General features: G+C 42.8%; 1 protein-coding gene across 2 annotated transcripts in view; it reads right to left on the reverse strand.

Moving 5' to 3' along the window:
• Positions 1 to 1,962: 1,962 nt before the first annotated feature.
• Rbl1 (RB transcriptional corepressor like 1) overlaps positions 1,963 to 20,564 on the reverse strand; it is a 58,642-nt gene continuing 40,040 nt past the window's right edge. For both annotated transcript variants that reach the window (NM_011249.2, XM_006499018.1), the window contains 6 exons: positions 19,609 to 19,785; positions 17,450 to 17,521; positions 15,730 to 15,808; positions 8,966 to 9,114; positions 6,739 to 6,903; positions 1,963 to 3,746 (listed from right to left, as the gene is read on the reverse strand). In NM_011249.2, the coding sequence (NP_035379.2) occupies positions 3,576 to 3,746; positions 6,739 to 6,903; positions 8,966 to 9,114; positions 15,730 to 15,808; positions 17,450 to 17,521; positions 19,609 to 19,785 (813 nt within the window). In that variant the 3' untranslated portion in view covers positions 1,963 to 3,575. The remainder of the gene's footprint in view (positions 3,747 to 6,738; positions 6,904 to 8,965; positions 9,115 to 15,729; positions 15,809 to 17,449; positions 17,522 to 19,608; positions 19,786 to 20,564) is intronic.

Genomic DNA, 20,564 nt, shown 5'->3' on the forward strand with positions numbered 1-20,564 from the left:
CTGGCCTCGAACTCAGAAATCCGCTTGCCTCTGCCTCCTGAGTGCTGAGATTAAAGGTGTGCACCACCACGCCTGGCCGTTCTTAATCCATTCATCTGTTGATGGGTACCTGAGGCTGTTGGTCTCTTTTCTTGTTTTTGAGGTAATGTCTCATGTAGCCCAGGCTGGTCTCCAATTTGAACTTGTTATGGAAATGACCTTGAATTTCCTGACCCTCTGTGCTGGATAGTCTTATATCAACTCGTTACAAGGTGAAGTCATCTGAGAGGAGGGAACCTCAATTGAGAAAATGCCTTATTAAGATCAGGCTGCAGGCAAGCCTGTGGGGGCATTTTCTTAATTAGTGAGTGATGGGGTGGGCCCGGGCCTGTAGGGGAAATCTTCCTGTGCACTGAGTACCTGCAGAGAGCTGAGGACAGTCCAGATGTTGGTATTGTTATTTTTATGAAGCATCACTTGTCCCAGTGTTGTGTCAACATTCTCCCCCATCACCTCTGACTGGTTTAATAAAGAGCTGATGGCCTAGAGGCCATCAGGGCAGGAGAGGAAAGGCGGGACGTCCGGCAGAGGTAGGAACTCTGGGAAAGAGTCAGGCATGGGAGATTCTGTAGCCAGACAACAGAGGAAATAACAGGACTAAAGTAACAGGCCTCGAGGCAGGATGTAGATTATAATAAACTGGTTAATTAAGATAATGAGCTAGTTGGGAACAAGCCTAGCTATAAGGCCTAGTAATTCATTAAGTCTCTATGTCACTATTGGAACCCTGTGAGTTGAGACAGCCCTGCAGTACAGTCCACTGTGGGTGATGCCATCCTGGGTTGGTTGGCCTGGGTTCTATAAGAAAGCATGATGGTTTGTGCAGGAATAGAAACCCTAAGACAACATCCTTCTTCCTCCACCGCCCAAATGCTGAGATTACAGAGGTGTACCACCATGCCCAGTTTTATGTTGTGCTGTTTGTGAGACCTAGGGCTTCATGCATGCCAGACAGGAACTCTATCAATTGAACTATACCCCCTACAAGTCCTGCTCATTGGAAGCACTGTAGCACCATACAGTTCCAGAGGGTGAGAGTCTATGATGTCCAGTAGAAGGCATGATGGCAGAAACAGCTGAGACCTCAGACTGCAAGCAAGAGGCAGAGAGCAGTCTGGGAATGGATGATGTGACCCTCCCTACCCCTGCAAATGGAGCAGGGGTTACAGACAGGGCTGGGGAGCTGGGGTGGAGGTGGGCAGAGGCCCTATGAGTACTAACAGTAATAACTAATAACACACTGGGGCCAGCTTTGGGAGACAGATCACTCTTACTGGGGGTGAATCAAGTGTTAAATAGTTTTGAGGAAGGAGCTAGAAATATCCTGGATGGGCAAAGGTCATTGGCTGAAGGCTGAAGGTACTGAGATGCCTCACTAGCATGGGGAGGCATTCCAGGAATCTCAGGTGCTAGCTGAGTGGCTCCTTATCTGGAGAAAGGAAGCTGACCCTGTAATCTACCCCAGGTTTTGTGGGTAGATTGCATTCTGCAGGTATTGGGGGTGGGGTCTGAGATCTCCCAGGTTGAGAAGAGGAAGCCTCGAAGACAAGAGAAGTTTGCTTGCTATATTTTACCAAGCTCAGGACTTTCCCATAAGGTCAGACTTCAACCTTAGCAGCAGGACTTTCAGGCAGCATGAATTTTTTGAAACCTCAAAGCCCCTCTAACAAGGCCACACTGTCTAATCCTTCAACTACTGAGGCATGTAAGTGGGGGCATTCGCGAGCTCACATATAGGTTCCCCTGAAGGCTAGCAGAAGGTATCTCCTCCCTTGGAACTGTAGATAGGCTGTTATAAGCCTATATACAGTGTGGTATTTTGCAAGAGCAGCCAGTGCTAACAGCTGATTGCTCCAACCCAAGACATGTGTTTTAGAGAGCTGCAGATTTGCTTCTAACTAGAAGCAGTAAAAAGTACAATAGTTTAGTTTTTAAAATTCTAATTTTTATTAACTATTTTATATACATTAATACAAAGTCCTGAAAATTGGCAAATTCATTACTTAAGTTTTTTAACATAGCCACTGGATAAATCTACATTTATATTTTGTACATTAATAATGAAAGTGATACAGTAGTTATAGCTACACAGAAATATGTACAAGGACTCAAGACAGACTATTATTTGGCTTATTACAACATGTGTAGATACTACACAAAACACAAGAATACAATTTCAGACAAGCAAAACATAACCCAAACCTCTTTTTAAAATTTAAAAATAAAACTTTGGTTACCATTCATCATTAATTGGCAGCCAAATCTTAGACTATCGTTCAAATTAGCCAGCACTGGATATGTTAGACATGCTGAGCTAGACTGCCAAGCCAATACTTTATATTTTAAAAAATAAGGTTTGCTGCTAAAAATATGTATACTGATACATCATCTAACTATTAATTTAAATGGCTTATTCACATCCTTCCCGATGCTAGGCACACAGAAGAAAAGGTGAACACTAGCGACCTGATTCTTCAGAAGGCTAAACCTCCAGTGTGGGAAGATCCTCAGGGGATCCAGGAGTTACACCCAGGGGAAACTCAGGAGAAACCGTAATTACTGGAACAAAGGGTGATACAAAATAGAAAGGAAAAGCAGCTCTTAAACTGAAACACTCCACTTACAAGACATGAAGTGATTTTAATGTGAAAACTTCAAATATTTTCAGGAAATTAAATAAACAATGAGAATGAATAATTTAGCTTTTTGAGTCAGGGTCTTGCTATGTAGCTACACTGGCCTGACATTCCCAGCAATTCTGTGTACTGGAATTATAGGCATGTCCAACTGTGCCCAACACAAATGAATGAATGATCTTATCATAATGCTACTTTACTTGGGAAATTTAATTTCTCATTTATCTACATTTTATTCTCCTAGATGAAGAAACAGTTTCTTATTTTGAGAACTACAATACTGAATACAATCACATAAAATAATTAAGGCAATATCATGAAAATCGTAGTTTTAAAAATGAGTATCCCTTTTATAGGGTGATAACATCAAGCTAAAAGGTACAGAGCCCAGGTACAGAGCTGCTTGTACTCAACGAGCGGAAGAAGACGGGGCACGGACAGTCCCACACACTGGTGGCACCTGAGGGGCAGTTGCTCCAGCAGGCCCAAGGCAGGCTGGTCCATCAGTGAGCTCTCCTACTGTGGGAGCTAACCTCAACACAAGCAGACAAGTATCTCACAGACTCACTGACCGAATATTAAAAAGCACAGGAGACATTTGATCATTTTGAAAAGACGGTTAAAGAATAGTTTCTTCTTAATTCACCCTAAAAAGAAATCCTAGGAACAAACACTAAAAAAAGAAAATCTTATTACTGTTTATGAAGGCACTTAAAACATTCTTTTCTAATCTACCTTAAAATATATGTCTGTTAGCTATAAAGGGTGAATAAATGCTTTTAAAAAGGAGCGTACTTGTGGTGCAAGGTTTTGTATAACCCAGTGATAAAAATGTGAAGGATGGAGCCCCAGCTTTCTCCAGAACAATCCAAAAGTGCTTTGATCAGGCAAAGGGTGACGTTAATGATTTGCTCTCTCACTGACAACATCTTGTAGTCGCTTAAGTAAAACATCATCGTTCTCTTGGCAGAGACGTTTGGCAGGTGAGTCTGCATCTCCACTGATGGCTATCACGCGCTTCTTGGTTTTCTGCTCGCCTTGCCTTATCATGTTGTTGATATCTTTCAAACTCTACAAAAACAAGAGGGCATGTGTAAAAGGCAGGAAAAAGAAACTTTATGTAAAAAACTAAGCTAACTCTCTTTTCTTCCTCCCATCTTCTACCCCAATCTAAGCACTGGTATAGAGATTATCTTTTGAATCTAAACCAACTTACAGCGGTGGCTTTTTGAGTGGTTTTAATCAGACCAGAAGGAGCAGAGGCACCGAGGAACCAATGTTACAAATGTGAAATTCACAAGTTTTACCACCCACTCTCTGAGTCAGACATTTTGTGGTAAGGCCTACCAATCCATGTTGTGTTTATTTAGTGTGTGTGTGTGTGTGTATGTGTGTGTGTGTGTGTGTGTGTGTGTAGGGTGCATTACAGCTGTGGCATGTGTACAGAGGTCAGGGAACAACTAACAACTTTTGGGAGTTGGTTTCTCCCTTTTGCAGTGTGGGTTCCTGAGACAGAATTCAGGTCACCAGGACAGTGCAGTGTCTTAGGTCTTCTCTTTTCTTTTCTTTTCTTTTCTTTTCTTTTCTTTCCTTTCCTTTTCTTTTCTTTCCTTTTCTTACTTTCTTTTCTTTTTTCTTTTTTTTTTTTCCGAGACGGGGTTTCTCTGTGTAGCCCTGGCTGTCCTGGAACTCACTCTGTAGACCAGGCTGGCCTCGAACTTAGAAATTCGCCTGCCTCTGCCTCCCAAGTGCTGGGATTAAAGGCGTGGGCCACCATGCCCGGCTGTCTTAGGATTTCTTGCCTAAACAAAACACCATGACCAAAAAGCAAGTTAGGGAGGAGAGGATTTATTCAGCTTACACTTCCAGATCACTGTCCATCATTGAAGTCAAGACAGGATTACAAACAGGGCGGAATCCTGGAGGCAGCAGCTGATGCATAGGTCATAGACTGGTACTGCTTAGTGGCCTGCTCAGCCTGTTTCCTTATAGAAAAGGATTACACAGAACCAGGGATGGTGGCACCACACCCACAATGGGCGGGGCTCTCCACAACTGATCACTAGTTGAGAAAATGCCTTACAGCTGGTTTTCCGGGAGGCATTTCCTCACCTGAGGCTCCTTTCTCTCTGATGACTCTAGCTTGGGTCAAGTTGACACATAAAGCATCAGGACAGCCAGCCAGTGCTTTCACTCACGGCCAGCTGCGTGCGACCCAAGTTTGTCTGTCTGTTGAATCTCTTCATTTACTCCTTACTTAATATGTATGAATGTCTTGTTTGCATATTTGTGTGTATGCTGTGTGCATGCCTGATACCCACAAAGGCCATAAGAGAGTATCAATCCTCTGAGACTGGCAGTAGAGATGGTTATGAGCCACTGACTGGCTGCTGGGAATTGAATGTATGTCCTCGGAAACAGCAGAGTAGTGTGTGTGTGCGTAACCAAAAATGTAAGCCGGGCGTGGTGGCTCACACCTTTAATCCCAGCACTTGGGAGGCAGAGGCAGGTGGATCTCTTGAGTTTGAGGCCAGCCTGGTCTACAAAGTGAGTTCCAGGACAGCCAGGGCTATACAGAGAAACCCTGTCTCGAAAAAACAACAACAACAAAAAAATGTAAATAAACACACACACATGTACACATTTTTCTTTTTACTTTTTCTGTGTTTGTTTCTGCTGTGCGAGCATAGCACACATGTCGACATGTAGACATCTCAAAGGCTCAGGGAGGTTAAGTCAGGTCATCAGGCTTGGTGGGAGGGGCATTACCCTGATTGATAAGCCAACTTACTGGTCCCTTTCTTTTCTCGCAGACAGGGTCAGGCTGGTCTTGAACTACTGGAAGTCTGTCTGCCTCAGACTGACACATTCCTATCCTGGTTTAACACAGTGATGCTGTTACACATCTGATGTGCTCACTGACTGCCTGGAAATGACTCCGATTTAGCTGCTGTGGGGTCTGTGAGTCACCGCAGGTAATGCTGACATTTATAGGCTCAGGAGAGGTGGTTCCTGAAACTCCCAGTTGTCTAGAGTGAACGCTCTACCTGGCCCTGCCTGCTAGCTCTCTGTGATTCCACAGGTCTGCAGAACAGGGCTAGTGTTCAGCAAGCTCCCTTGGTGATTCTAACGCTGATTCAGGGATCAGTGCCCTGGATCTCGATGGTCTAATATCTTCTAAACACCTTTATGGGACAAGTCTCATCTTGGTCAGTTTTCCTGGGTAAGTAGAGTGAGACCTCTGTAAGCATGGGACCAAACAGGAACCTGAGGCATTAAGGAGCTGTTATTGCACTGACACTCACATATTTGTCTAAATAATACTTGTGGCTTTCAGAAACTTAAGACACTGCTGTGCAGTCCTAGCAATACTGAAAAAGCCCATCTCTGACACATCTCCAACAGTATACTAGGTAATGCTGAAGCCAGTCTCTTCATAAACACAGACAGAAGAGTAGGCCCTGCTTTCTAACTTTTCACTAGCTGGAGGGTAGCTCGGACATCTGTTGAGACACTTCTCAAAATAAGCAAAAAACAAAACAAAACACCAAACAAACAGGGGCCAGAGAAATGGTTTAGTGGTACCCCCTCCTGCCTGAAGGGCCTGAGTCCACTTCAGAGCTTCCACACCCCTGCCATGGGGGCCTGGGGGTCTGCACTCTCTGCAGAGCTCCTACACTTTGTTGAATGTTGCTAACCATGTTTCTAAAATACTTCCTACCCCAACAATAGGGCTTAGCATCCTCCATTAGCCCCACTTCTGTGACTGTTCAAACAACTCAACAGCTCAGCGCTGGCATTACAGGTTATGTACCACCATGTATGGTAACAGCAGTGTTTCTGAACACACAAGCATGGTGCAGTTAGTAGTTTCTATTTTCTTAGTGGTGACTTTATAAGAAGAAGATGAACAGCTACTGGCTGACAAACTGACTCGAGGTTTAAGAGGTAAAGCTACTTGAAATCCAACTTTTTCATAGTTACTTGAAAATTCTAACCGGAACCCCAGCCCTGACCAAGTATGTATGGGAGCTGCTCTTCAGGCCATCTGTATGCACTGTACCTTAGAAGGGCTGCCGTTGAACTTGTACAGCAGTGCGCTCCTGGGGGTGAGGCCCGCTCCGTTCTTGTGTGGAGACACATAGAGGGAATGCTGCTGGGAGATGCGGCGTGGGGAACCCGGCTGCTGCTTAATGTGTGGGAAAGGAGAGAGCGGGGGAGCATCCATCTAGAGTGACCCAGAAATCATATTTGTAAGACAAAAGAATAAAAAACCATATTGCTCTTTGTAGCAAATTTTTGCTAGAAGATGTTCCATTTTAAGGGCTTATTTATGGCCGAAAAAGCAAAAACTTGTTATTACTCATTGTTTTCATCAACCACTACTAAGCAAGCTAAAGCTTATCTTCCTTGGTCACCCGAGAAACCCTGCACCTAGTCCTGAAGATTCTGGACAAGGTGGCCACACTGGCACATTTGTCATCCCATACTCGGCAGAGGCAGGAGTATAGGCTAGCCTGGGCTCTGTCTCTCCAAAACAAGGACAGGAACACAAACGACTGGGACAAATCACAGGCACACGTGGGATCCGGGTTCACACCGTGGGGGTGACAATAGAGGTTGGGCTCACTCAATTCCAAGTATCATAAACCAGCCACACCAGACTCTGGACCACAGCAAACAAACCCCCACAAGCCAGGCTCCCTGGTTGATAAAGACGAACAGAAGTACATTCCTGAGCGCTGCCCAAGGAAGCGCAAGCAGGCTGAATGAAATGACAGCTGCAGTCCAGGACTGGAAACTGGATTCAATAAAGAGAACACTGAAGCAGACTCAAGCTGAAATGAAGATGGAATTGAGAGAACTCAGTATAGCCTGGCGAGTAGAAGACAGACCCAGGTCTCAAAAACAAAGGAAAAGAGCTAGGCCATACAAGGAAAGAGTATAAAACCATTTTCAAAAACAGGACGGGTGTGACAGGCTCCAGACCTTAGCGCAACTGACCCCATGATGGAAGTACCATTCAGGCTGTATATATCAGCACACAGCACCACATGCCAAAACTAAAACAGAGAACTAATCCACCAAAGTCCATACACTTCTGGGAATGGCTCTGAATGCATTAGCCTTGTTTTTTGGCTTCTGTAGCTCTGCATCTGGCTCACTGTTCTCACTAGCTGAAGTGTGTCAGCCCAGGACATGGTTTTTATGCTTAAGAGCTCGCCCTGAGCAAGGCTCAGGCTACACTGGGATCCCAAGACTGAGTGTGGTTTCTGGCTGGCTAATACAAACTTTCTATTGGCTTAAATTCATGTCTAAGCAGTCTCCTCTGGAATACCCGCCATTTCTGGAGGGTCTACCAGTCTGTCTCTGAGGCCCTCACAGTGTGGAAGAGGCCTGGCAGTGTTTAAGGAGCTCCTGGGACAACCTAAGTGCCACATCCCCAAGACTCCCTCTGGTCATTTGCTGCCTAAAGTTGGGTAAGAATTTGACACTTCCACCCCAGAAGGAGACAAGTTAAAAGGTTGCCTGCTCTGTCACCTCTCAAGGTAAACTTGGTTAAGGAGCCTTCTGTAGCCATCCCAGGAGAGGTCAGAACTGCTGACCCAGTGTCTGCATCCACATGTGACCTCACTGGGGGAAGGTGTATAAATGTGTCGTGGCCACACCTGGTTGTCTTGTCTGTCTGTCTGTCTGCCTGTCTATGTATTTGTCAGTTCTGTTTCCATGTATTGACCAGTGGCTGTTTCTGGTGTGAGAACCACTCCCACCCTGACCCTGACTTAAGATCTGCCTCCTCTTGCTGGGGACCAGAATCCTTTTGGCTCTGCCAGGCTGCCCCAAAAAGTTGAAAAACCCTTCATTTGTCTTAAGCCAGAGCACTCCCTTGTTTCTTCCCTGACTGGTCTGGGTAGGGTTGGTGGGGAGGGGCTGGGCCTCTCATGGTGGTGGTGGGGTCTGACATCTAAGCACACAGGGAGGGAGAAATTCTATTTCTATTGTCTACTGGTTATCCAATACAAAGTGGTCAGTCCTGAAACCATATATATAAATGCCAAATTAAATGGACTCAGCAGGTTACATTTATATATGTATGCATTTATATATGTATGCATATATACACATACACACACTCACACACACGTTATAATAATAAAGAAAAAGAGGCCATCAATTTGAGAGGGGGTTGTGAGGAACATGGGAGGGACTGAAAGTAGAAGGGAGAAATTATATAAATATAGTTTAATTAAAATTAAAAGAATTTTGAAATAGCAAGACTTAAAACTTACTATATGGTCCTGATTGGATAAATCATACTTCAATGCAAATGACTTCACTCTTCCTACATATACTGTATTGTAAAATTTGATAAGATCACCTCTTTCCTCTTTCACTGGTTCACTGGAACAGTTGGGAGTCTTTGTGGCATCTTCTATGTCTGTTAAGAAGAATTCAGCATTGTGATAGGTATTCTGTAATATTAAATTAATAACTTGGATTATATTTCTTTTAACAAAATTAAAAAGAAAATCCGTATAAAAAAGCAGTTATATTCTCAGAGAAATCTATCTGCATACTTCACAAAGCACACTGGGAGTGCAGTGGCACAAGCCTGTGATCACAGCACTTGGAGGACTGAGGGGAGGGGGAGAATCAAGAGTCCAAGCTAGCCTGGGCTACACCAGGAGACTGTTAAAGAAATAATCCAACCAGAATGTCGAGAAATGTAATTGTGTGGACTGAATGTGAGGCGGGTGTCTCTAGTGACAGCTCACAACACATTTCACAAGGGCAGTTCTGAGCTCACTGTCACCTATGGCCTTTATTAAAGGGAACCAGCTCTGGTTAGGTCTTAAGCAACTTCAAAATGGGCAGCAGGGAAACACCCTGAGTTCAGAGGCCAAGAAGGCCCACAGAGACTCAGCCTGTTTGTCTGAAGTAGTGGAAGGATTATAGAAGGCAAAGCATATGTTTACAGGTTAGGAAAGACACAAAGTGAACCAGGTGTGGTGATGCACTTCTTTGATGCTGGCACATAGAGTTCTAGGACCCCTGGGTCTACACAGTAAGAACCTGGCTCAAACAACAACAAGAGGATTGCTGTGTTTATCTTCTTGCAAATACAAGGAGAGGAAGTTGTAGGGCTTGTTGTTAGTTTTGGTAAGTTTTATTCTGTAGTAGGCTTGTAGCCCTCTTCCTGCCTCAGCCTCCAGAGTGTTGGGATTTAGGCCTGAGCCAGAACTGGCCCGCACATTCTAGGACTCTTGTTTCTCCTGCAAAACAGGAATTCTAGTTTTCAACTGTTATCCCCTCAGCTGTTAAAACAGAAAACAAAGTTCACTCTAATGTGCTGTCTTATCTGTTGGCACCACTTAAATTGACTTCAAGCAGAGCTGCAGTCTGCTCATTTGCCAGGAGCTATCTAGGAGAAGCTAAAAACTAGGAGGTGATCTTCCTGAGATGGTTCTGCCATAGACTGTCATTGTATGACTGTCATGGTTTGAATATGCTTGACCCACGCAGTAGCACTATTTGAAGGTGTGGCCTTATTGGAGTAAGGGTGTCACTGTAGGTGTGGACTTTTAAGACCCTCATCCTAGCTGCCTGGAAGCCAGTCTTCTTCTAGCTGCCTTCAGATGAAGATGTAGAACTCTCAGCTCCTCCTGCACCATGCCTGCCTGGATGCTGCCATGTTCCTGTCTTGCTGATAATTGACTGACCCTCTGAACCTGTAAGCCAGCCCCAATTAAATGTTGTCCTTATAAGAGCTGCCTTGGTCATGTGTCTGTTCACAGCAGTAAAAACCTAACTAAGACAATGACAAATCTGCTTTTCTAGGCAAGGCCAAGGATATTTAATCTGATTCCTGATATTAATATTCTTTTCCTGTTATTATTAAATATATAACAATCACTAGATACTTACCCACCCTTCTGAGCAGATTTCTACAGACCTACAAAGATGTACTACGTTGTAGTGATGCTATATAGAAAAATAGATAATGATTCTATAGAATTCCTGACTTGATTCAAATAATTTTAGGAAGACAGTTTTTAGAGATGGTCATAGTTGCTAGAAAGATGTAATAAACTTAGAATCAAGAATGGAACGCGCCCACTCCTCAAAGTAGTAAGGGCTGCATACTAAGAAGTACAATGAGTTTTCCCAATCACACTAAAGAGAGAACTAGACTTGGGACAATTTTGTGTTCAAGGAAAAACATTTAGGTCCAAGTATAAAGTCACAGGTGTGCACTATGATAAGGCAAGGCCATGTAAAAACTTTTGCTTTGAACTTTTAATGAGTATATTATAATGAAACACTGCTGTGATCTTAGTATCAACATCCTTCTATAACTCCCATTTTATGTAACATTTTATCTCTGAGGTAATTTCCTAAAGAATTTTTTGTCTAAGAAGGTATAAAAAGACCAGAGAAAAGAAATAAAGTTGTTGGTTGAATGGTTTGGCTTGGGGAGTTCTGCCCTATCCATCCATCCATCCACCCATCCATCCATCTACCCACCCACCCACCCACCCACCCACCCATCCATCCATCCATCCATCCATCGATCCATCGATCGATCCATCCATCCATCCACCCATTCCATCCATCCATCCATCTATCCAAATACATATGTCTATGAGTCTACATGTTAGCATGTAGAAAAAAATATATGTAAGCATGCATGAATACTTGTAGAGTTGATTGTATCAGACAGTAGGGCCCGGTCAGAGAGTGGGTGTATGAATGTTTGAATGTATATGTGACTGTGTGTATTTACCTGTACAGAGCATCCTAATTCTTTTTTTTTTTTTTTTTTTTTTGGTTTTTTGAGACAGGGTTTCTCTGTGTAGCCCTGGCTGTCCTGTAACTCACTCTGTAGACCAGGCTGGCCTCAAACTCAGAAATCTGCCTGCCTCTGCCTCCCAAGTGCTGGGATTAAAGGCGTGCGCCACCACCGCCAGGCACATCTTAATTCTCTTCTTTTCCTTCCTGTCTGGTTCAGAAAGAGTTAACCAGCGTAGCCAGAGAGGCTCCTGGCTGATTCACCAGAGAAAGGAGCACCAGCAGCAAATCCTTTCACTCAATCCCCTGCTGCTGAGCAGCACATTCATTGCCAGATATCAGCACTGTTAATGCACAAGCAATAAAGAGTTAAGTTCTTAGCACAGAACAATAAAAAGGGGTTAAGTTTCCCTAGTGCTTATTTAAGTATAAAGAATTAAATAAAGCACAGAGAATTCTAATGCTTAATAAAGCACAGAGTTAAAGAGAAAAGAAGCCAATGGGTTTTTTAATTAATTAGTTAATTAATTAATTAATTAACTAAATGTATGAGTGCTCTGCTGCATGAACACGCAAATGTCAGAAGAGGGCATCAGATCCCCTTATAGATGGTCATGGGCCACCATGTGGTTGCTGGGAATTGATCTCAGGACTTCTGGAAGAGCAGCCAGTGCTCTTAACTAGTTGAGCCATCTCACCAAGCAAAGCCAGCGTTTTTAAACCACAGAATAAGCAAGAAAGATTTTAGAATCTTTTAGAAGTTACCAGCAAGCATTCAGTATAGTTAGAGAGCTAGAAGGCCAGAGACCATCAGTCTTCAAAGCAACATCTGAAGCTCTGTCCTCCTAAAGCCTACTCCAGGGCAGGCAGGCTCCCAGCACTCACTGTCTAGGGAAAGTGTGTAAACTCCAGCTACTTGGACAGAATCACCTCCTGCTTCTGCTTCTGCTTCTGCTTCTGCTTCTGCTTCTGCTTCTGCTTCTGCTTCTGCTTCTGCCTCCTCCTCCTCCTCCTCCTCCTTCTTCTTTTAATTTTAAATTTCCCCCCAGAGACATGGTTTCTCTGTGTAACAGCCCTGGCTGTCCTAGAACTAGCTCTGTAGACCAGGCTTTCTTTGAACTCACAGAGCTCCACCGCTTCTACCTCCTGAATGCTGGGAACAAAAGTGTGCACCACCATGCCCAGCCTATTTCTTTATAGTAGTAAAGAATCTACTGCCAACTATAAGGAATTTAACATATCAAAGATGAGTTCTTATATTCAACAGATTTGAAGTATCCCTTCGTCTTAGGAAAACCAGAAAACTAAAACAGCTCCGGGCCATGACATTCCAGGGAACCTCTAAAAGGGTCAGACATACTTTGGATGTCATCTCCCATAGCCAAGTGCTAGGGATTAAAGTCAGGGCCTGCACATGATTTTCTGACCTCCATGGACACCTGTACACATGCGTATACACACACACACCACACACACACACACACACACACACACACACACAGGTAACACACACATTCTAACAAATATATTTAAAATCAAATAGCCTGGAGAGATATTCCAGTGGTTAAGCGCACTTATTGCTCTTACAAAGGACCTGGAATTAGCCCCCAGCATCCACAAGGTGGCTCCCATTCTATCCAGTTCCAGGGGATCTGACACCTTCCAAGAATACTGCATGCATGTGGTGCACAGACATGCAGCATCTACACATACAAAAAAATTAAAAAAAAAAAACAACCCACAATTCCAGTCCTTAAAAATAAAATAAACAACCTAGGTACTTGGCTCTGCCTGTGGGAGATACTGCTTATGCGTGTGGTACCCTGCACAGCCCCCCCCCCCCAAGAAGGCCTTTGCTAGAAATGGCCCCTCAGTCTTGAGCGTCCCCACCTTTAGAAGTGTAAGGCATAGAGTTCTGAGTTTTCTTAACTCTGCAGCCTCAGGTATCTTGTCAAAGCAATAGAAAATAAAGTCTGAAATTTAGTAATAGCTGATGTAGGTCAATCTCATTACATGAGTCAACACCAATTATTTAATGTTTTCTTTAGATTATAAACTTCAGTGTTACAGAAAAACATACTAGATACTTTAGCTTGGCTCTTTGGTTTGAATTTTTTCCAAGGATTTAAAGTCAAGTAGAAAAGAAAAAGGAAATCCATCCATGGTTGTGATTAGACCAGAGTTCTACATCCCAGGAGATAGACGAATGTTTGAGCAAAGAACATAATGGAAGCATTTCTATGGCTTAGGGGACTGGCTGAGACACATGCTGGGGAAATCCACGTCCAGCTTCCTAAGGGACAACTCAATGACTGCGTTGGTTCCTCTACGCAGACTGTCATTAGTATTCAGATTGAGAAGACGCATCCTTGCCACTAAACATGGAGAAGGTGTGGTCAGAGAGATGGCTGCTGGGCAAGGAGCCACCACATGGGTGCTCTGCGAGAGCAGTTAGCACTCTTGACCACTGAGCCATCTCTCCAGCTTGTGTATGCATCTTCAAAGTCATTTTTGTGCACTCAGTTGGTGGAGTGCTTGTCTAGTGTACACCAAGTTCTGGATTCTATTTTCAGCATCTCACAAACTGTGTGGTGCCACAAGCGTTCAACCCAGTGCTCAGGAGGTGGAAGAACTGGAATTGCAAGGTCACTATCTGATATACAAGGATGAGATTAGCCTGGGCTACAAATCTTGTCTCAAAAAAGAAAAAAAAAAAAAAAAAATCAAACACCAGAATAGGCAAGGAATCCAGAGGTTTCTGCAACTTCACCTGGTTTATTCTTTTGTGATTTCCTACTGTCTCAGGAATAATACACGTAAGTAAAAGGAAGTAACTGCTGCCTACATATTCCGAAGTCACACTCTGACAGATTAACTGGTGTTACAGTTTATACCTGAAATGTCCCCTAGAGGCTCACAGTCGAAGCCTTGGTTCCCAGCTGGCATTGTTTTGGGAGAAAATGGAAATTCTAGGATAAAGAAAAAGTACCTAGAGGTGGGCTTTTAAAAGCTTTATTGGAGGGGGGGGGAGGTGCTGGAGTGGTGGCTCAGCAGTTAAGAGCACTGACTGCTCTTCCAGAGGTCCTGAGTTCAATTCCCAGGCACCACATGGTGGCTCACAACCATCTGTAATGGGATCCGATGTTCTCTTCTGGTGTGTCTGAGACAGTTACAGTGTACTCACATACATAAACTAAATAAATAAATCTTTAAAGAAAAAAAAAGTTCTATTCAGGGTCAAGTCTCTCCCCTCTCCTTCCAGCTGTCATCCACTGTGATGTCTGCATGCTGATAGCCCAGAAGTGATGACGTCAGTCAGTTGACCATGGAATGAGAACTCTGAATCCATGTGGTAAAATAAATCTCGTCTTCTTTGGTTTTTTGTTCCTTCTTTTAAATGCTTGTCTCAGGTATGTGTTGCTGCCCCCAAAATTGAACACAGTGGGACTTTGTTGACTTGAGATAATCTCAGCTTATATCCCAGTAGGCTTGCCTTTGTTACTTTTCCTACTGCTGGGATTCAGTACTCTGAAAGCACTTAAGGAGAATGGGTTTGTTTGGTGCATGGTTCGAGGACACAGCCCATCACCAGCTGGTTACGATGCATCACGGTCAGAAAGCAGCTGGATTCCTTGTTATGAACTCTAGGACCAACCTGGGGACGGGGCTGCTTTTCTTTGCCCACACCGATAACCCTTGTTATGACAATCCCTCATAATCACCTGGAGGCTTACTAGGTGATTCTAGATCTTGTCAAGTTGACAATCAATTCTAACCAACCCAACACTACAGTGAATCAGAGCTCTGCAATCTAAAAATTGCCTTTTGGTCTGAAAGTGTAGTGAGTGCAGTGGTAGAGTGCTTGCCTAGCCTGCTTTAGGCCTAATCTCTAGAACTACAAGGGGAAAAAGTGGAGGGTTGGAGAAATGAACTGAAGAAAAGCATGTCCTGCTCTTGCAGAGGACACAGTCAGTCTGGTTCACATCAGCCAGATGACAAATGCCTGTAAGTCTCGCTCAGGGATCCCAACACCCTCTTCTGGCCTCCACAGGTACCTATAGTCAGTCATTCTCATATTTCTCTCTCTCTCTCTCTCTCTCTTTCTCTCTCTCTCTCTCTCTCTCTCTCTCTCTCCTTACACAGCCACTTTCACACACACAAATAGTAAGTCTTTAAAAACAGTGACTATATTGCTAATTCCACCTACAATGTGAGTCCATGTCAAAGGTGTATTGTGTACAGCATGAGAGTTGGATAAGCTTACCACCATCGGTCATTTCACAGTCACCATTGTACACCACGACTCCTCCTGGAATACTCTTCAAGAGAACACTCCTGTATACCTACAGGCCAGAGGGGGGGACCACTTAGTCATAAGAGATACAAATTAAACAAAGCCAAAACAAGAGCAAAATCAAGTCAGCTAAGGAATACCTCTCATGTGGGTTATCACCAAACCAGGTAAATCATATTAACTCTCATAAGTACAGATTATGGGAAACATCACAGAGAAGAAAAATTGAGGCAGAAAAAACACCAAAAACCAAAAAAAAGTTCCTTCCCTGTCCCTAACGTCTTTCCTACAGATGGCTACAAAAACACAGTCCACTTTTTTTTTCCTTTTTTTTTTCGAGACAGGGTTTCTCTGTATAGCCCTGGCTGGCCTGGAACTCACTTTGTAGACCAGGCTGGCCTCAAACTCAGAAATCCACCTGCCTCTGCCTCCCGAGTGCTGGGATTAAAGGCGTGTGCCACCATCGCAGGGCTCCATCTTTTTTCTAAGTCATCTACAAGGTGCTGAGAGATTACTCCACAAGGAGTGGCGGGGCTCAGTTTGGATCCACACCACCCTAAGGTAGGGCCTCTTCTAGACTGTGTTCCAGAGGATTTTCCTAAAGAGGCCCAGAAAATCTGCCACAGTGTTTAACCAATATTTATACTTTGAAATGTCTTTCTATTGCTCACTATTGGTGTACGTGGGGCTTAGGAAAACAGAGTCATTTGGGCTCAGAGGAGGTATGATTACCCGCTCTAACTCTCACTATTTGTCTACGAACTAGATTAAATGGCCAAAGCCTTAAGGTAACTTTCTGTGCTCTTTAATTCAAATAATTAAAAGGCAAGGCAAGTAAGTTATTCATTAAATATTTCCCTTGTGCCAGGACATCTACCATCAATTAATATTTCCATGATCAAAACAGGATTGTCACCATGTCACTAATAAGTTATCAAAGATGTAAACATTATGACTTCAGGCAGTCATACTGGTGATCCATGCCTATAAGCCCAGCATTGGGAGGGAAAGAGCTATGAGCCAGGGTCATCCTCAGGTGTGTTAGTAAGTCTGAGTACAACCTACCCGGGCTGGGAGTGAAGGAGTGGGTACATGATACCCAGTCAAACTAAAACTCAACCAACTGCAGACAGCAAAGAAGCCAGGGTCAACAATTCATCAAATTTCATTGGCTTTAACCATTAGAGTATCAAGCGAGCTTCATACAGTTAAGAAATAGTATCAGTAGCCAAGTGTTGCGGCTCACCTTTAATCCCAGCACTCAGGAGGCAGAGGCAGGCAGATCTTTGTGATTTTGAAGCCAACCTGATCTATATAGTTAGTCCCTGGACAGCAAGGGTTACATAATGAGACCCTGTCTCAAACAAACCAAACCTAACAATGAAATGTTGTACACCTATCTTTTGTTAGGTTTTCTAGTGAGAAATGTCTCTCCTCCTAAAATGAACAGAAGCCACTCCAGAATGTGTGAGGGTAGAAGCAGACATGGATAAGTCAGGAGGAGTCAGGTTTCCAGCCTTCTACTTAAGCTTTCCTTTAATGAAACTATTTCTTGAGTTTCCTGGCATCCTTTAAACCAAGAAATCCAAACTACAGTAAAACTATCAAGTAACTACTTTTTATATATCCTGATAGCAAAGAAATGGCATAAAAATATATTTTTGGACAGAGGAAAAATAATGTAACTCACGTGACTATTAGCTTGGGGCTGATTCCTATAACTTTTCATTATTTCTTGAAAAGTTCTTTCTTCTTTTGTTACCTTAAAAAAAAAAATACATTTATCAACTGCTTTTGAAAGAAACACGGCTCTGAGCAAAGATGTCAATTATAGGTTGGTATTAAGAGCAGCCTTGCAGAAAGCCATTAACCCAGGCTGATCTATGACTAAAAACCACATACAGTTATGATTTTTGCTACTTTTAAAGTTCAGGCTTTGTGGCCCATGGGGACACAGTTACCAGTCTCATTAATCAACAAGCAGTAGACCCGGTAGGATAGAGCACTACTGAAAATGAGTGTTGGAAAACTGATGGAAAAAAAACGAAGACACGCTGAGCCCCTGGCAGGGTCTGGCTTATTACTTTTGAGTACTTATTTAAAAGTAAATTAACCACCTACTAAAAGACAGAAAAATATCTTGCAGTGATTCATCAAAGAACTGGGTAGTTATTATAGGATTAGGTTTTGAGTGTTTTAAGACAGTTGGTAGGGAGTCTAATACTTAGAAGTCACAGTAGGAAAGGAAAGAGATTAGTGATCCAAAAAGGAATCCTTCCTGTTATCTGCTATCATAACACTGGTTTCAACTAATCCTTCCCTGATGCACTATGACTTAGAAGTAGAAAAGCCTAAATTCTGACAGATTTCTGGAAAAACACAAATGATTAGTAAAAATATGTATTAATACTTTATATAGACATTTAAAAACTTATTCTTCTTTTACATGTATGAGTGCTTTGTCTGCATGAATGCCCATGTACTAAATGCATGTTTGGGGGCCAAGGGAGCTAGAAGAGACCATCAGATCCCCTGCTACTAGAGTTATAGGGGCTGTGAGCAGTTATGTGGGCGCTAAAAATTGAACTCAGGTCCTCTGGAAGGGCAAGAAGCTAGTGTTTTTAACCACTGAGTCATCTCTCCAGCTCCTATATATAGAGATTTTAAAGAGGTACTGAACAGGAAGGGCACAAGAGAGTTTGGAAACATACCTTTTGCCTCGAATGCTTAAAAATCAGGTCTTAAAATTATATACCAAAAAAAAAAAAAAAGTGAGCCGGGCGTGGTGGCGCATGCCTTTAATCTTGGGAGGCAGAGGCAGGCAGATTTCTGAGTTCAAGGCCAGCCTGGTCTACAAAGTGAGTTCCAGGACAGCCAGAGCTAGCTACACAGAGAAACCCTGATTCGAAAAACCAAAAAAAAAAAAATTATATACATTGGCTAAGATTGCGAGTTTAGCCAATATATTGTGAAGACAGAAGTTATAAATGACTTTTCCAATATATGTCAAACTTTTAAAAAATAAGCAAGATGGGTTCCTTGTGACCTAAACATGGTGTAGCAACAAAAAGCAAAGAGTACTTGCTAAGCAGCATGATACAACAAAGAAAGGCATGAGCACAGGCATCCTACGCCAGACTAGGAAGGAAGAGGGAGGGCCACGAAGTGTTGCTACTTATGGGTGACTGCGGCCAAGCGACTTCAGTTCTGCACCTTACTCATCGGAATGTCATGCTCATTTTATTTTTAAGTCTCACACCAGAGACATCACAGGGAGAGGTGCAAATGTGTTATCCACATTTCTAAATTCCTTTATAACCAATGTACTCTTCTTTTTAAAAACATAAAAATTTCATGTGTGGTGATAATGATGTGTGTGTGTGTGAACTCAGGAGCACATCTGACACAGAACAGAAGACAACGTTCACGATTCGGTTTCCCCTTTTTCCCTTTCACTATGGGTTCAGATCAAATTCAGGCTTGTGTGGCCAGCACCCTTACCCATTTTACATGTAGCCTTTTTTTTTTTTTTTTTTTTTGGTTTTTCGAGACAGGGTTTCTCTGTGTAGTCCTGGCTGACCTGGAACTCACTTTGTAGACCAGGCTGACCTCGAACTCAGAAATCTGCCTGCCTCCCTCAAATGTAGTCTTAACAAGTGAAAAAGTTTATTATTATGAAACTCATAGGAAAAGTCCAGACATTGTAGTGGCTTGAAGTTATTACTTAATAAAGATAAGCAGTATCAGCTTGTAGCACATAAGGAAAACTAAGGACCAAATTCAACAGTGTTTACTGATGCTTCAAATTAAGGTAACAAGGGCAGAAACCCCCTCCCATCCTATACATACTTTTGCCATGATGTAAAATGCACACAGAAGGAGCTGATCCAAATGCCTATCTTTCATTAAATCAGGGCAGTGAACTAAAGTGAATTCAAAACATGTCCAGATCTTCCTTCGTAATTCATTTGAAACATCAAGTTTTAGACATAAGTCACGTAGGCGCACACTTGCCAAATGATAGACCTAAGAGAGAAGAGAACACATTATTGTACAGCAAGTTACTTGTCAAGTGTCTAAGTCTTACCATGAACATGGGCTTATAGACCAAGCTTAAAAAACAAAACAAAACAGGTAGGCTGTTAATTATTACCAAATCATCTAATTTTTCTGTTTTATAGCATTAGTTTAAATGCTGTGATTAGAGAGTATAAATAAAAGCTATAGATGGAAACTACTTTACAGTGTTTTTTATTCTTTTTTATTTAAAGATTTATTAATTTACTTTATGCACAAATACACTGTTGCTCTCTTCAGACACACCAGAAGAGGGCATCGGATCCCATTACATATGGTTGTGAGCCACCATCTGGCTGGGAATTGAACTCAGGTCCTCTGGAAGAGCAGTCAGTGCTCTTAACCACTGAGCCATCTCTCCAGCCCCCTATTTAAAGTGATCATGCCTAATACTCTATAATGCCACCATGAAAAGTAAGAAAAAGTAAAAATAGGGTTCACCTGCATAATAACTGTCATGAGTTCAAACATTTTCAAGTGTTCAGAAGCCCCTGTGTGTTCTTTTTGGGTTGGAGTAAAATTCCTGGAATGTCAAATATGCCAAGTAACAAAGCTCTTAACTTTTCTGAGCCTGAAAATGACTCAGAAAGCAAAACATTTTTAAAAATAACAACAACAAACCAAAAACCCAAAACCCAAAAACCCAGTCTCCTGAGACTGGAGTGGCTCTATGGTTTAGAGCATGCCGGGAGTCTGAGGAGGCAGAAAAAAGTGTCAGGGTCCCTGGG

This window comes from Mus musculus, chromosome 2 (assembly GCF_000001635.26).
Source record: "Mus musculus strain C57BL/6J chromosome 2, GRCm38.p6 C57BL/6J".
In the NCBI taxonomy this organism is placed as follows: Eukaryota; Metazoa; Chordata; class Mammalia; order Rodentia; family Muridae; genus Mus; species Mus musculus.